This window comes from Amaranthus tricolor, chromosome 1, assembly GCF_026212465.1.
Source record: "Amaranthus tricolor cultivar Red isolate AtriRed21 chromosome 1, ASM2621246v1, whole genome shotgun sequence".
NCBI lineage: Eukaryota > Viridiplantae > Streptophyta > Magnoliopsida > Caryophyllales > Amaranthaceae > Amaranthus > Amaranthus tricolor.
This window is the reverse complement of record NC_080047.1, coordinates 44,608,333-44,626,451: the sequence shown is the minus strand read 5'-3', so window position 1 is coordinate 44,626,451 and position 18,119 is coordinate 44,608,333. Positions and strand designations below refer to the sequence as shown.

The following is an 18,119-nucleotide window of genomic DNA, read 5'->3' as shown; positions in this document are numbered from 1 at the left end:
TAATGTTTTGTGTTTGTAAGAGACTAAGAGCACTCTTATTGTTGAGGGAAAAAAATTTCTCACCAATCTTTCTCTACACTTTCTTTCTCATCTACATCATATTTTTGTGTGAAATTCTTTTACGTAGAAAAGTTATCTCATCACTGAAAAAACAAAAAAGTTTTCTCACCTCTTCCTAAATTCTAATTTATATAGAATTTTAAAAAATTATTTTTTTATGCATGTTAAACAACAGCAAAATGGGTGTCTAATTATAAAGCATAAAATTTCATGACCATTAATATATTTGTATATATTTTTTGATACTAGTTGTTGCAATGCGTGCTACGCACGCGCTACCCCAATAATTAATCTAAAGTTTAAAGATGGATTATTTATAGTTTAAGAATGATTACACCGAAAATACTAAAATTATATTAATGATGATGAAGTCCTAACTCCTTAAGCAACATAAGTTGAAGTGACTGTATTCATAGATGATTCATAACTAATCAAAGCCGAGAACAGCAACACTGGTTTCAAGTACCCAACAATATTGTTCTTTTATTCAGCAACGTAGAAGTAGGAAATCAAAGGTGCAAAAGCAAAGTTCAAAGGCAATATATGCATAACTGATCGGTAGATATTCAAATACATAATACATAAATATTCATACTACAGTTCTATTTAGCATATATTAAGCAAAAGAAGCATTAATGTTGTTTCCCTAAGTACCTAAAATATTCAAATACATAACACATCATAAATATTGATAGTGCAGTTCTGTTTAACATATATTAAACAAAATAAGCATTAATTTTGCTTCCCTAAGGACCCAAAATAGATTATAGAAGTAGGATTGGTTGTGCACATATTGTTCATATGTAATTGGCAAAGATATGTTCAAAAGGACAACTACGTTATGCTTTTTAAAAGAGCTACAACCTACTATTAAAGTTAAAATTTTAGTTTAAAGTGGTGTAACTAACCTTAACTATATACGAAGTTGTTGATCCAACTAAAAACGCATCTACATCAGCAAATTTGATATACAATAGCATTATAAATTGGAAAACATAAAACAAAAGTTGAAGTCCTATCTCCTTAAGCAACATAAGTTGAAGTGTCCGTAAGCATAGATGATTCATAACTAATCAAAGCCGAGAACAGTAGCATTGATTTCAAGAACCCAACGATATTGTTCTTTTATACGGCAATGTAGAGGCAGGAAATCAAAGGTGCGAAAACAAAGTTTAAAGGCAATATGCATAATTGATCGGTAGATATTCAAATACATAATACATAAATATTCATACTACAGTTCTATTTAGCATATATTAAGCAAAAGAAGCATTAATGTTGTTTCCCTAAGTACCTAAAATATTCAAATACATAACACATCATAAATATTGATAGTGCAGTTCTGTTTAACATATATTAAACAAAATAAGCATTAATTTTGCTTCCCTAAGGACCCAAAATAGATTATAGAAGTAGGATTGGTTGTGCACATATTGTTCATATGTAATTGGCAAAGATATGTTCAAAAGGACAACTACGTTATGCTTTTTAAAAGAGCTACAACCTACTATTAAAGTTAAAATTTTAGTTTAAAGTGGTGTAACTAACCTTAACTATATACGAAGTTGTTGATCCAACTAAAAACGCATCTACATCAGCAAATTTGATATACAATAGCATTATAAATTGGAAAACATAAAACAAAAGTTGAAGTCCTATCTCCTTAAGCAACATAAGTTGAAGTGTCCGTAAGCATAGATGATTCATAACTAATCAAAGCCGAGAACAGTAGCATTGATTTCAAGAACCCAACGATATTGTTCTTTTATACGGCAATGTAAAGGCAGGAAATCAAAGGTGCGAAAACAAAGTTTAAAGGCAATATGCATAATTGATCGGTAGATATTCAAATACATAATACATAAATATTCATACTATAGTTCTATTTAACATATATTAAGCAAAACAAGCATCAATGTTGCTTCCCTTAGTACCTAAAATATTCTAATACATAACACATCATAAATATTGATAATGAAGTTCTGTGTAGCAGATATTAAACAAAATAAGCATTAATGTTGCTTCCCTAAGGACCCAAAATAGATTATAGAAGTAGGATTGGTCGTGCACATATCGTTCATATGTAATTGGCAAAAATATGTTCAAAAGGACAACTACGTTATGCTTTTTAAAAGAGCTACAACCCACTATTAAAGTTAAAGTTTTAGTTTAAAGTGGTGTAACTAACCTTAACCATATACGAAGTTGTTGATCCAACTACATCAGCAAATTTGGTATACAATAGCATTATAAATTGGAAAATATAAAACAAAAGTATCCTAAAAAACACTGTTTAAAAGCTGTTGTGCTTTTGAAATTTCAGTTGTGACTTGCATTGGCCTAACATCCCTATGATCGACAATATTACCATGTTGTCAACAATATGTCACCTTCTCCATCTTCAGGATCTTTAAGAAGGTCCAATTATTGCACTTGATTGTTCAAAAAAAAAAAATCAAAAATCAACATTTAAACAAGGAAAAATAATATTTATGATGCCAACTATTCGAAATTCTTCAAGTACAACAATGTTTAACCATGAACATCAAACAATATATATAATCCAAAGTCCCACTAATAGCATAACGCTTGTAGCCAGATTGTATTCCTGGATCCGCACCATAGACTCGATCATTAAACAAGCGGAGCTATTCTGTTGTAAGAGGTAATCCACGAGCTTGCAGTTGTCGTTTTTGCAAATTATGCTTCTTATCCAGGTCGAATTTAGCAAGAGTTGCTGCTATAATGTACCGCAAAGCTTGTTCGACATGTCATTACTAAAATGCCAAGTGACTCCCACCTAGAGAAGTTTGGGGTTCAACAAAACAAATGAACAATCAAAAAATGCAATTCACAGTTGAACAAAAGGGTAATCAATTCAAAGATTGTAAAGGTAAAAAACCGAGTACCTTGCTTATGAAATTGATGATTAGAGAACTTGAACGTAACTCCGAAGCTTCCGTTGAAAAGCTTTGAAATTCAACTGACAACTAAGTGAATTATTAGATGTGAGGAATGTGTTAAGTGAATTAAATTATTGAAGACACAATCATTACCACATTAGCAACTGACAACAAGAACTCAAGAAGAATGCAATCTATTATAAATCATACATTTTCAAAGAATGCAAAAAAATCCAATTAAAGCTCAATTCAATGTTTAAAGGTGATGTGAGGAATGTGTGCTGTGTTGGCAGGTGGGAAGGTGAACAAATCAACAAGCTCATAGTCCTATATCAAAGTAAGCAAATATGAAACCAAACAGTTACAACCTGTAATTATATATGTCAAGCACGGCCTATTATTCTATTACCTCTCATTAATTGGTGGTTGCATGGCAGTTGGTGCTTCTTTCTTCTGCAAGAACCAAAAAAGATAATGGAATACCGAATAAAGTTAAAGTATTTCACTTGCAACTGACTTTAGGTTAAACTTACAAAATATCAAAAAAAAGAAAAAAAAGAAATCAAAACTTGAAATTAGTACCAAAAATTAAACTAACAAAATCATTACAAAGTTGAGAAAGAGAGCATACCAATAAAGAAAGGTGATAGATTCATTTGCCCGACGATTTTCCTCAACAAAATGACCAACAAACTCCAATAAACTGAAGCAAAAATCCAAAGGTTTCAGGAAAAGTATGCAAAAGCCTAGAGAAAGAAAACAACTTTACACCAAATATTGAACAAAAATTGATGTTCCCCGTCAAAATTTAGCAAGAACCCAAATCAAATCCACAATCAACCAGATAAAAATAGTAACTTTGAACAATTCTAGAAAAAGCATTAATAGTAGAAAACAAAATTGGAGGCTAAAAGAACTTCAAAAACAAACCTGAGGTTAAATTAATTCTGCTTGGGAGTTGGTCTGTTGCTATTGCTTTCTTGTTGCTGCAGGACTCTATTGTTTCCAAATTTGCCCCAGAAAATATAAGAATGATCAAGAAAATCATAAAAAATAAAGAAAATAAAATTAATTTTGTAAACCTAAATGCTTCATTCCCCAAAAAATTACGTCCTTTTAATCTAGAAAGGAATAACCAATAATAAAGTGAAAAATAAAGAACTCGTGTATCAATACAATTACTTACATACTATAATAAACACCAAAATATGATCAAATACACCAAACTAACGTACTTAACTCATGACTCTCCTCTAAAAGTACCAAAATCAAGCAAGTCGCTTGAAATAAGAGAAAAAGGAAAAAATAAATTACCCGAGAACAATTATCAACCAATGCAAATACAATTATTAAGACTATGGTATCTACTGGCTTGAGACCGTTTAGATTATAGACCACATGAAGTACTAAAATTAAGGTTTGGTGCGGTTTGATTTACGATTTAGGCCAAACTTTGTTCAGCCCTAAACATATATAGATGAAAAAATTGCTCACCTACAATTCATAAGCACCACCAACCCAACAAGATTTCTACTTTACAAAAATTGAAATTTTATATCAAGTGCACAAAATCAGGTGAAACATTTCATCAAAAACTTGGCCATAAATTATACTTTAATTCTAAAAACGACTAAAAACATTGTCAAGCTCATTAAAATATCACCAGAACAACCATAAATCACAACATCAACAAATTAACTATAATTAAACACTTCTTAGAAAATGCCCTAGAAGAGGAATCATGCACTAATCAAAAACACTTAAAGTTTAAAAATTGATAATATTTGAAGCATAAAAAAGGAATCAAACCTGAGCAAGAACTTATTTGGTCAAACCAGATCCTTGGAAGAAAGCGCCATTTTCGAAACCACTAATACGACCATCTTGACCCTTGGAACAATATTTTCACAATTCCTATTTGATTTCTTCCCATAAATACACTTCCCATAGCTATGAATTTATTGCCAGTATAGTGCAGCTCGTGAATACATTGTTAGTCACTGCCAGATACGACACTCCAAACTCTTATCATATCCTCACTGACACACACAAGACGGAATGTAATTTTGACAAATGACCCTGACATACAACAAAATCATGCAATCAGATTTGAAACATGACCCAGACTTTAAATTCATATTTGAGAACAATTCTTATTTTTTCTCAAAGCAATCATGCAAGTTTTAGAGGGATGGAGGGAATGGAAACTTTCAAGGAACAAAAATAACAAAATGAAGAAATTTTTTGCTACAAATGCTGAACCAATGCAACCAAACGGGTGGAAGACGAGAATGATAAAACCTTGTAATTGCTCAACATATTCCCAAGTATCAAAATCAATTATGTTAACCACCGGCTCCGACACGGCAGCAAGATACTTCCCATGTCGAGGCTGAAATCTGACCTGAACACTGCCACCCTTAAAAGGTAAAACAAATGCATAAATAAAAAAAATGAAATATCTAAATGAATGCACAAGTATGAGTATTTGTAACTGAATACCTCAAAAACCTTAGCACAACTACCATGGCCAATACTCCAGACTCGTATCTCTCCATTTGATTCATGAGAACAAATGACCATTTCCCTCAACATCCTAATCAGAGCATCAACAACCATAAGTTTCAAGTGTAACTCATCAAAATACACTCTTTAATGAAACAAACTACCTAATAGAGAAAACTAATTAGCATTCTACTTATAACTAATTAACAATTTCATAGCACACATCAAATTTAAATTCTATTTCAAAAAAATCTGAAAACTACCTAATAGAGAAAATCATATAAGAAAAAAAAATCTGTGTGTAATACCCAATACTAAAATAAAGAAAATTCAAGAAAAAAAGAATCTAACCTTTCCTGCAATAATCAACCAGCCATCCTTAGTGCTATTGTGCTTAGAAACATAGATATACTTAGTTGATATAGTTGTTGACGATGGGGTGTCTTCAACCTTCTTTGTTGTTGAAGAAGTGAAAAGAGTGGATGCATATTTTGACTCTGAACTTTCAAAAAACATAGATTTACTTAGTTGTTTGAGTGATAACAAAGATAAAATCAATGCATGGTGGAATTGTATGGAGCTCAAGTTCAGAAAAATCTATCGGTTTGTGTCTTAGTTTCTCATTTCTAATGTTCGTAAATTAAGTTACATTTCCTCCCTCTTTCATTTATTCTGAACATTTCTTTAAATAATATTTTTCTCTATTCTACATATTTCCTTTTAAAGAATGAACCCCATTTGCAAAATATACCTCGCTGCAAGTCACATTCTCTATTATGTTTTAATATTAAATTTTGTTTGTATAGTGATGTGGTAGATGGATTATTGTATCTGATGTACTCAAAACATCAACAATGTGGGCATTTATTTGACTTTGAGCATACCGCATTGTACATTACTTGGAATGAGAAGGTTCGACTTCTCCCTTCAATGGAACATGGAGATACAAAAGTTGGTGATTTAACAAACTTGGTGGAACACATTAGAGCTATTCTTGCTCTTCCTTACGTTGAACGGGGTGTTATCTTGAATTGTCTTCCTAAAGACCTATCATATCTACTCACAATTATTCACCCTAAGAAATTGTATATTTTTTTCCTAAACTCATTCAAGTTTCTATATAAATCAATTGCTTATTATTTTCTTGACTTCTCCACAGGAACTACGTTCCCTATTGGTTCACGAAGAAAAACGGTTTAAGGGGGTACTTTTGGACTTTAGATGAATTAATGATAAGAGATAATATTAGTTATAATTGGGGCGTTGATATTTCGGAAAAAGTGTTGTTTCAAATTTGAAGTGACGGAGATCCTAATCGTCATCAAGTGTCAACCGAAACAAGTGATGACCCTGAGTTGACGCATAAAGGTTGGTTAAAAGTGGCTCCGTACAGCAAGCCATCCGATATATTGAGATATATGAATAGTGCGTATTCTCATTATAACGATCACTAATTTGATATTTATCGAGCAAAGGTATGAATGTTAACTAATTTTCATTTGTCATATAAATTTCTTAATATTCAATTTTGTGCGTGTTAAAATTTTTTTTGAATATATGTTTAAAATTTAAACATATTTTTTGAACACGCACAAAATTGAATATTAAGAAATTTGTATGACAAAAGAAAATTAGTTAACATCCATACCTTTGCTCGATAAATATCAAATTTATGATCGTTATAATGAGAATACGCACTATTCATATATCTCAATATATCGAATGGCTTGCTGTATGGAGCCACTTTTAACTAACCTTTATGCGTCAACTCAGGGTCATCGCTTGTTTCGGTTGACACTTGATGACGATTAGGATCTACGTCGCTCCAAATTTGAAACAACACTTTTTCCGAAATATCAACGCCCCAATTATAACTAATATTATCTCTTATCATTAATTCATCTAAAGTCCAAAAGTACCCCTATAAACCGTTTTTCTTCGTGAATACCCACAAATTGGTAACAAAACGAATCATTTCCAATGGTGTCCAAAACAGAAAATGATTAACCAAGAACCAATAGGGAACGTAGTTCCTGTGGAGAAGTCAAGAAAATAATAAGCAATTGATTTATATAGAAACTTAAATGAGTTTAGGAAAAATATATATACAATTTATTAGGGTGAATAATTGTGAGTAGATGTGATAGGTTTTTAGGAAGACAATTCAAGGTAACACCTCGTCCAGCACAAGGAAGAGCAAGAATAGCTCTAATGTGTTTCACCAAGTTTGTTAAATCACCAAGTTTTGTATCTCCAAGTTCCATTGGAGGGAGAAGTTGAACCTTCTCGTTCCCAGTAATGTACAATGCAGTATGCTCAAAGTCAAATAAATGCCCACATTGTTGATGTTTTGAGTACATCAGATACAATAATCCATCTATCACATCACTATACAAACAAAATTTAATATTAAAACATAATAGAGAATGTGACTTGCAGCGAGGTACATTTTGCAAATGGGGTTCATTCTTTAAAAGGAAATATGTAGAATAGAGAAAATTTTCCATTTAAAGAAATGTGCAGAATAAATGAAAGAGGGAGGAAATATAACTTAATTTACGAACATTAGAAATGAGAAACTTAGACACATACCGATAGATTTTTCTGAACTTGAGCTCCATACAATTCCACCATACATTAATTTTATCTTTGTTATCACTCAAACAACTAAGTATATCTATGTTTTTTGAAAATTCAGAGTCAAAATATGCATCCACTCTTCACTTCTTCAACAACAAAGAAGGTTGAAGACACCCCATCGTCAACAACTAAATCAACTATATCACTTACGTACAAAATTGACGATTCGTCTAACACTAAAGACAATAGTGTAGCAAAACTCTTTAACTGGATTTCAGAGCATCTGATGAACGATTGTCCAATCCGTATTTCAGAGCTGATAATCTTGATCCCATGATAAATACTACAATTATCATCAAGGATCTCGATTTCATACTCTGAAGTATTAGAAACCTGAAAAATTTTAGTAAAACAAAATTATGGTAAAACAAAATTAAAACAAATATCAAGTCAAAATTGAATAAGGTTTCGACTTTTTAAACAAATATTGAGTAGTCTTGCTGCAATTGGGCATCAAGGCTAAGGGTGTTTATTAGCGGGTACCTGGTATTTCGGATACCCGGTTAGTCGGGTACCTTATTTAACGGCCCGTGTCCCGACCCAATTTATCCCCGATTTCGTTGGGCACAATTTAATTAGCAAAGTTTCTGAAATTTAATAACAAAATTTGGGCAGATTTATTAGTATCATTTTGGTAATTAAATTTCATCAAAAGTTTGACTAATTGAAAGAATTTTATTAACTGGAATTTTAATTAACAAAACGCAAACAAAATTTAATTACCAAGATGATAGTAATAAAATTCCAGCTATTATTATCAAGTGTTGACTAAGATTATAACAGGAAGATTAAGTAGTATAACTGGAACATTAAGAAGTGTAGAGTTCAACGGTTTGCCAAGTACCTCAAGCATGAACCTAATAAACCTAATGATATATTTCATGTATTTATATATTCTGAATTTGTTGCATATGTACTGCAATACTTCACTTGAAAATATCGTAACCATGCTCAAGTCGGGTATTATTGATGATGCTACTGTCAGGCAGAAGCGACCGAAATTGTAGTTATTATTACTATCAAACGCAAATAGTCAAACTCACTGGAATTATAGTAATAGAACCCTACTCATTTTTGGCAAAAGTAATGTTTATGCAAGTAATAAAAACATAACAAAAAATGAACAAAACCAAAAATAAAAAGTTCCAAAACCCTAAAAAGGTATTTATGCAAGTAATAGAGAGTTTAACTTTGATGACGTGGTATCGTAGTAGAAGATTTAGTGACGACAAGGCGCATCAAGCCTATTGTTAGTAAAGCCTAGGTAGGAGTATAAAATAAAGCCTAAGTGTTAAATAGTGTTTAAACTCTGATAGAAACGATGAATTTTTTTATTATTGGATCTTCCCATATGTTAAAGATTTAAACTAGTTCATATCGAGAAATAAAGTTTTATGAATAAAATGTTAGAGCCAGTAGATTAAACTAGAGTTATTGGCAAATTATGTGATAATCGGTAAGAATGTACGAAGTTCTTTTTTGCATGTTGGTAAGACTAAACACAATTTACAGATGAAATGCCATGGGAAAACTTGGAGGTTTATATTAGATACAAATTGGTTTATCAAGCATTAGAAATATATATTAAAGCATCAATCAGAGTTATTTTAGAGAATCCGAAGTTAAATTGTGATCGCCGAAATGGTATGGTTTATACTAGGGGTGTTCAAAACTGGATACCGGGTCGACCCGGATCCGGAAAATCGAGTACCCGTTTTTTCGAATACTTAAAATTCTGATCTGGTTCCGATCCAGTTTAAACCGGGTACCAGATACCCGGTTTTGTATCAGAATATCATAATTCAATCAAGATTACCAGCAATAGGAGTTCACTTTCATCAATCACCTTGCAAACTAATACAGAATTCCTTTTTTTTGCATAATTTATATATCAATATTCAAATAGATTTAATGGCAAAATCAAATAAAAAGGGGAAAATCTAACTAATGAAGAACATACAGACTTGAGAAAATCTAACTAATGGAAAATCTAACTAATGAAGAAAATCCAACTTAAATTAAATAAGTACCAAAATGGCTAAATCTCTGTAAAAATGGCGAAAATGGCTACATCATTGTGACAAAATCGAAAATGGCAAAAAAAATTAAATAAGTACCAAAAATCAGGTTTGTTTCGGATTAAGAAGAATGGCAGAAGGAGAATGGTGATGAACTAAAAGAATGGTGATGAACTGAAACAAACTTACCCAGTTAAAGACGGTGAAGAAGAAGAATGGCAGTGGTCTGGATTCTTGTCGACGTCTCAACGTGAATGGTGAAGAAGAAGCAAGATGACGGCGTGAAGATTGAAGAAGATGGGAGTCTGTCGTCTCACCGTCTGGCGTCTGGATGAATTTAAAGATGCAAGCAGCAGCCAGCAAGAATGAAGACGGGATTTCAGAAGGCCCAAGGTAGATTTAGGAATTTAGCCAATTTAGGGTTTTGAAAATAAATTTTTTTTTTAAATACATACCGGGTACCCGATTTCCCAAAATTTGCGATTCGTATCCGACCCGAATACCCGATTTATCCAAATTTAGTAAACCGGGTAATTTACCCGGTTTTAAAAATCAGATACCCGGTATTCCGGATCGGGTTTTTCAAACCGGATATTTTTGAACACCCCTAGTTTATACATTGTTAATATGATATTCTATGATGATGATGTTGTGCTAAGATTATTTGAAGCAATTATACTAAGGAAGTCACTTAGCATCATAGTGAGTACCGTATAGACGACTTTAGTGGCTACATTTAGAAGTTTAATAGTATTGGAGATGATATTAAGCGAAGAGTTGTATATAATATATATATCAAGACTTTGTGGAAAAGAAATCTTATAAGAATAAGTGAAAACAATAATTCTAAGGATTCGTGGCTAGAAAATTAAGGAAGAATGCAAGGTTAAAAATTAACTATATTATAAAGTTTATTTAATGCATGAGGATAATTGTATTGTGTTGGTAATGATTCAATATGAATTAAGTTACCTTAGAATTGTGAAATTTATGATCAATGTTCTTTTTATATTGAATTCAACATGGATTAACATAATTATGAATGGATGGTTCTCTTTATTGGCTTGAGGATGATATTAGACATAACGGATTGTGCTATAACTAGTGCTTGGGATGAAAGGAGAAAACTGGTGTTGGAAGTTCGAGAGATGTTGAATAATTTTGGAGCTTATAATAGGTTGTGTTTTCAGTTCAGTGTGACTTAAGATATTTATGAAAAGATTGGAGTTTGATTAACAAGTTGAATATGATAAAGGTAAGGATGGATATGGGCTTGCTATATATAACTGATTTAGTTAGGAAGAATTATTTGAGAGTCTATTGATATTAAGTTTCTTTATAAAGTAAGTTAGACTATACTATGAGATACGAAATATAATAGATTATCATGTAAAGGATTTGGTTGATACAATCTGGATTTTTTCAAGAATAATCTCAAGGTCTTATACTTTGTTGTTTAGATTTGAGGAGTGTGATTACTTCAAAAATTTAGGTAAGAAAGTGTCTTGTGAAAGTTTATATATGTTTAAGTTTAAATTCTATCATTATTGTTAGTACAAAATGTTGATGCTAAATGGTGTGGAAGAACTAAACTGAAATTTTGTCATCATGAAAGTGAGATCTCTAATTGAAGAAGAATTATAGATATCTTGAGTATTTTCTTATTTGAGAATTGGGAAACTCTACTTGTGGTATCGAGGATGTTATGATTGTATCGAGGATGTATGATTTTTATGTTAGGATAAAAGCTAAACTTAAATGAGTCATATCTGAGGCTATCTTTGGTTAAAAGAGATTTCTTGTTGTGCCCCACACAATTTTAGGCCTTTTATGTATAGATATCAATTCTAAGACATTGAATTTAAGGAAAAAGTTTGGAAATAAAGGCTAATTTAAGAGATTTTTTATAGAAGGTCACTAGTGTTAGAAGAAATATTATAAGTTGATCGAATGGTTGAAGTTATACATATAATTTACTATTAGTCCAGAGACAAGAACCATCATGTGATAAAAACGACTTGATGGATGGAAAAAAGCAACTTTCTCATTGGGAGGTAGGATTTCAATTGTTAAATCTTGTCCGAGAAACATCCCCATATATTTCTTTAATCTTTATAAAGCCTCGATTGCTACCATGAGGTTGTTGGAGAAAATAATGCGAGACTTCGTCGGGGGGATTGTGTAGAGGTGAAAAAGGATCAATTGGTGCATTAGGATACTGTGAAAAGAACTGATTGAACATGGGGGCCTGGGAATAGGAGATATGGAGTCAAAAAATGTGCTTTTGTTAGGCAATTGGCTATGAAGATTTTCGAGAGAACTGAACAATCTGTGTCATCAACTCATCAGAAGTATTTTTGGGTCTCCATCAAATTAGTTGGAAGCTCCTGCAACCTCTAACTTCTCCTTTTTCAGCCCCTCGAAATCAATTTCTTCTCAGCTATCTCCTAAAAGTTTGCCTCATATTAGCTTTAAAGTGGGGGGGATAGGATAGGTTTTTGGGAGGTTATTGGGTGAGTCTTCATCCTTTCAACTCTTATCAAGGATATTTCACTTTCTTTACAGCATGAAACTCCAATTCTTAAATCATATTCGCTTTCTAACTTGGACTCTGTTTTTAAATATCCACCTCTAAAGACTGACGTCCAACCAGTTGCAGATCTTTTGTCCATCATCTAGAATTTTATGTCGTCCGAAAACCTTGACTCTATAATTTGGAACCCTGACGCATCTCATTCTTTTTCTTGTGCCTCTTTTTATTCGGTCTTGGTGTCTACACCCTTTGTTTCCACCTTTTAACATAATCATATAAAAGGCAAAAGTTACGGGCAAGATTGAAGCCTTTATATGGTTGTATCAAAGGAAGATTAATAATATGATGGAGATCCTCCGTAAGTGAAGACCTAATAAAGCATCGAGCCAGACCAATGTTCGATGTGTAGGGCAAAGAGAAAGGATTTGGACCACATGTTTGTCCATTGTAGTTTCGCAAGGGATTTGTGGTCTAAACTCTTTAATATTAGGGGAGAAAATGGAATGCCTCAAAGAAGGTGGACCAATTTTTTATCCACATCGTATCATGGTTTGGAACTACAAATGACCTGAAGATATTGTGGCGGTGTTGTGTTTTTGCCATTTATTGGTCTAATTGGATGGAAATAAATAGAAGAATCTTCAATGATAGATTTTTGATGTTGGACATCATTTGGGAGAAAGTGAAATTCCTAGCATTGCTTTGGAGAAAGGCTTATGGGCTTTTTTAGCACTATTCTATGAGTGTTCATTCGGATTGAAAAAATCACATTTTATATCCAATTCGAAATCGGTTTGGACAGATGGCGTTCAATTTTCAAAAAATCGATTTTTTTAGAGATAACTACTTTTAAAAGTTTCGTGTATTTGGTGTTCAGCATAAATTTTTCAGATATTTTACTAGATATCTAAAAATATCCTGTTGCGTTTTCAAGTTATAGATTTTCGAATATCTGAAAATGAAAATAATTCATTACATATCCAATCCGAAAAATCATCAGATCGAGTCAATTGGATCGGATATTTTTTTAACACCCCTACACTATTCTTTGGTTTATTTTTATAGAAGCGAGTGGTATTTCTTGATGTAATGTAAAGATTATTCTTATTCGATCCCCAAATTCTACTTATTAATCATTATACATTTCACTTTTCAGTAATAAAATTTCCTCTTGAACAAAAAAATATTAAAACAAATATATATATATATATATATATATATATATATATATATATATATATATATATATATTGAAAAGAGAGATTAAGACAACCTTGAGCTTTCTGCCAGTTTGCGATCCTTGAACTACAGAAGTGCTGTCAACAATTAAACAAACATAACATTTTCAGAAACTAACAGGTAAATGTTCAACATCTTAATGTAATTATTAAAAGCCAAAAAGTTATCAAATCATTAACTAACCAGGCTTCATCTTTCTTGATATCTACCTCCGGATTTTCTTCATTGTGTTTCGTAACCATATATAACAATAAAAAAAAGTTAAAACAAAATCACATCATTGGTAAGCATATTATTAAATTTCATTGAGGTAAAGCCGTGTAGCAGTGAAAGTTGTAGCAAAAATATTGTTGTATATCATAATTTTTTGATGAACAACAATTAGTAAGCATAACACATTTTCTTGAAAAATAATATTTTTATATATTCTTTATTATCATAAATTAAATAAACTTCCTTTTTTGTTATTCATAGAAATTTTTGTAGTAGAAATTAGTATCAGTTTGTACTTCACAAGCAATTTTCACTATTGTAGTAGAAATTAGTTTTAATTAATAACTTTAGTTTCGACAGGTAAAAAAAAATTCAAGGCAATAACTACAAAAGAAACAATAAAATCAAATTCTTTATTTCATAGGATTAGGATTGGTTCTAGGCCTGTGCAACAGACCGGATAAAGGTTTGTTCGGGCCCTAGTAGAAACCGGTCGGGCAAGGTTTTTATAAACTAGGAAACGGGCTTTTAACAGGTTGGGCCCATCAAGACGAATCCGGGCCGGTCCGGCCCGTTTATTTTATTTCTTCAAAACTTCTTGCAGAGTCATATTATTAAATTTCATTGAGGTAAAGCCGTGTGGTAGTGAAAGTTGTAGCAAACGTATTGTTATATATCATAATTTTTTGATGAACAACAATTAGTAAGCACATATCACATTTTCTACAAAAATAACTTTTATACTAGTATATGTGCTTGTATAATGTACGGGTAATTAACTTTTTGATTTATATAAATTGAATTGAAAAGTTGAAAATTGTACTAATCTTTGATTTATCACATTGTGCAACATATCCAGAGACAACACAAGCTGGATCAGATTCAACAGCTACAAACATAAGTCCAACGGTTACTAACTCAATAAGTTCAAGTAAAGACTCAAGGAATAATTCAAGAAATGATGATACAGCTACAACTCAGCACGAGGAAGCAGAAACCCAAAAACAATACATGCAACATTGAGGCACCGGAAGCTACTGAAGGTGGCACAGACCTTAGTAATGACTACACTAAGGCTTTTGAAGATAGCCCATCAGAAGAAGGAATAACATAAGGTGCCATCAAGACATGCTTAATCAGGGAAAATACTCTTCAAGGGTTAAGAACAGCAGGGCCACGTATTCTAATACAAAGAGACTAAGGCTGTTTTCATTCAAGAACTTAGAAGAGCTTAGCTTTTAATAAACATGTATTCTGTTAAGATAGTTGTTGTTTAAGAGCTGAGTTGGCATTATTTTCCAACTGCTCTTTCCTCCTTAAGCCTATAAATATATCAAGGCTATCATTTTGTACGCCACTTTTTGATTGCTAAAAAAAACAAGTATTGTTGATTGAAGAGGAGTCTTCAAAAGAGAAACCAGATAGGTTTCTAATTGTTGTGCCTTCTGTTTGTGAGTGAAGCAAGGAGGAGTCATAACTGTCCATCTAGCCATTGTGAGTGAAGCTTTGGTGAGGTTGGAGGGTAAGGGCAAAGTGGTGAGTGAAGCCATTATTGTCCTACTCAAGATCAACTTGTTGATCATACCGAAGTTTGTTCGAGTTGTGCAGAATTGAATCTGTACACTTGAAGATTTCTGATTGTGCAAAGCCATCAAGAAACCTTCAAAAGGCCTCAAGAAACCTCCAAGAGCCGTGTGACTCATAATTGGAAGTGAGCATTCATAGATATAGTGCATATTGTAAATGATGTAAAAAAATAAAAATTACAGCATAGTCTACAAATATGTTATATTATCAAACCAACATATTTAAGCAATATAGTAATGTCAAAATCCTTCCCTTTTGAATGCTTATATTAGAAAATTTTAACAATATAAGTTTATATTTCTAATTCATACACAAAGCTTTAGTTTTCAATCATTAATTTTTATTTAAGTACATGTGTAATACACAAATAAGTTAGTATTATTAAAGTAGAAATATTAAATGATAAATGATTATATATAGTTATTAACTAAACACATAGTAAAGTATGCATTTGAACTTTTCACATAAATTCATTTTGATGAAAAGTAATTAATAGAATATTCATTTATCTAAAAAATGTGTATTAAAATAATTTATGTCATAGTTGCCTAATTAGATTCCGAAAATAGTACGTGTAAGATTTTTTAATTGATATTGTTAATAAGATAGTTGTTTCTTTCACCTTAATTTTATCAAACTAAAATACAAAATAATATTGTTTTGAGATGAAAAGCACATAGATAGTATATATACTTGGCATCAAAATATTAATCTCATTTTAAAATAAAATTACATAAAAGATTAGGTGTAATATGTTAAAATTTTAATACTTTATATTTTTTTATTATAATATGTCCCAACTATTGATTTTATTTTATATTTGTTGATCAAAATCTCAATATAAAAATATCAATATACTATGCATCAATTTCGATATAAAATCATTCTAAAAAAATTCTACTCGACTTGATAGTTTTATATATAACCCTTTCTAAACTCTTAAATTTACACGAATACTTGTATGAGACGGTCTCACCAGATAATCAAACCAAACACCGTCTAAGCTTACCCAAAACAGAAATACCCTTTCTAAACCCTTAAAATTACACAAATACCCGGTTTCAATCAGTAAAAGAAAGATTTTTTTTATTTTGGGAGTCAATCAAACCAAATACTGTCTAAGCTTACACAAAACAGAAAAAAAATTGCAGCCAAGCAAAGAGAAAGGAAAGGGGTGATACCAGAAGATTTTGGAATTCCTGATGAACCTTCTTTAACCATTTTTCCTGCTGCTTTCTTCGACGGTTCCTCTTCGTCATCTCCAAATGCAAAAAATATTCCTTACGTTTTACAGTACTGAAAACATATGTACCATTGAAATCAAGAATATAAATTACAAATGAAATCAAGACTGAATTAATAAACTCGCAAATGATATTAATACAAACAATCAAGAACAAAAATGAAAAAAAAAACAAGAACAATCTAAACAATGAAGAAATCAAGTACGAACAAAAAATAAAACAAAAAGTGAAGAAGCAAAGTTGAAAAAATCAGAAAAAATATATACCACTTGTTTAATTACAGAGACGTGCCCTATACTTTAAGGTTAAATAATAATAAAAATTTTAAGCATAATGAACTGGACTCGTCTCACACGTTAATCGGTTCCAAAGAACCAAAAACGTAAATGAAAAAATACCGTAAACCGTAGGTTTAATCAGTACTCAAAATGCAAATAAAAATACGTTTTTTTTAATCCCGTTAGTTACAGTACTCAAAACGAAAACGAAGGAGAAAATCAGTTGAGAATCAAACTCACCAGCTAATGAATGTCGCCTTTTGCCAGCCGGAAATGAGAGAGGAAGCCGGAAAATAAATATATGGCGGGTACTGATTTCCTGACTTTTTATCAGGGAGAACTTAAAATGAGGGAGGGAGGAAGAAAGCGGGAGGGAGGAAGAAAGTGAAAAGTGAAAACCAATTACCACAATTTTCTCTTTCTTATTGCTTACTACTCGTTGTTTAATTTTCACGTGTGGCAATTTTCAATTCAAACTATAATCTTTAATGTGTGCATTATTTTTTCATTCATCTGCCATAAATATTTTCACTTTTAAATTATTTTTATATTTATTCTTGTAAGAGACTCTCTCAAAGAAAGAACCTCAAAATAAAAAACTTACATCATTATTTTCTCATAAATTTATATCAATTGGGCTATTTAGCCCGTACAACTAATGCGTCTCTCGAAAAGACCGTCTCTTACAAACAATTTGTGATGGGATGAAGGAGAACATTATTATGAAAATGAATGAAATTGTACTTAAGTTATTGGCATTGATTAACTTAAAAAAAAAAAAGTTATTCGGAATGAATAATTAATGGTATGAATAATTATGAAAGTTTAATGTAATTTAATAAATAATATTAATTTATTGTATTTATAATCATATTTTTCCTAAAAAAATAGTCCATAAA

At 31.5% G+C, this 18,119-nt stretch overlaps 1 protein-coding gene and 1 long non-coding RNA gene across 6 annotated transcripts; both read right to left on the bottom strand.

Moving 5' to 3' along the window:
• Positions 1-1,771: 1,771 nt before the first annotated feature.
• Positions 1,772-7,053, bottom strand: LOC130819220 (uncharacterized). 4 transcript variants are annotated; one of them, XR_009044280.1, is made up of 9 exons: positions 5,820-7,053; positions 5,466-5,559; positions 5,265-5,382; positions 4,773-5,002; positions 3,894-3,959; positions 3,595-3,666; positions 3,373-3,416; positions 2,970-3,050; positions 1,772-2,860 (listed from the first exon to the last, which is right to left on the bottom strand). It is a non-coding gene; the product is annotated as an uncharacterized LOC130819220 (long non-coding RNA). The 4 variants fall into 4 exon arrangements; XR_009044286.1 differs by having other exon boundaries at positions 1,773-2,860; positions 4,773-5,042; positions 5,265-5,374; XR_009044274.1 differs by having other exon boundaries at positions 1,775-2,860; positions 2,970-3,043; positions 4,773-5,042; positions 5,820-7,052.
• A 3-nt stretch (positions 7,054-7,056) lies between these two features.
• LOC130819194 (uncharacterized) lies at positions 7,057-17,677 on the bottom strand. Of its 2 annotated transcripts, XM_057685304.1 has the most exons (6): positions 17,461-17,660; positions 16,880-16,994; positions 14,082-14,118; positions 13,933-13,975; positions 10,316-10,453; positions 7,057-8,441 (listed from the first exon to the last, which is right to left on the bottom strand). In XM_057685304.1, the coding sequence occupies exons 2-6, from the start codon at positions 16,917-16,919 to the stop codon at positions 8,169-8,171; spliced, it is 531 nt and encodes a 176-aa protein (XP_057541287.1). In that variant the 5' UTR covers positions 16,920-16,994; positions 17,461-17,660; the 3' UTR covers positions 7,057-8,168. The 2 variants fall into 2 exon arrangements, with proteins under 2 accessions (XP_057541287.1, XP_057541288.1); XM_057685305.1 differs by lacking the exon at positions 10,316-10,453 and having other exon boundaries at positions 17,461-17,677.
• Positions 17,678-18,119: the final 442 nt, after the last annotated feature.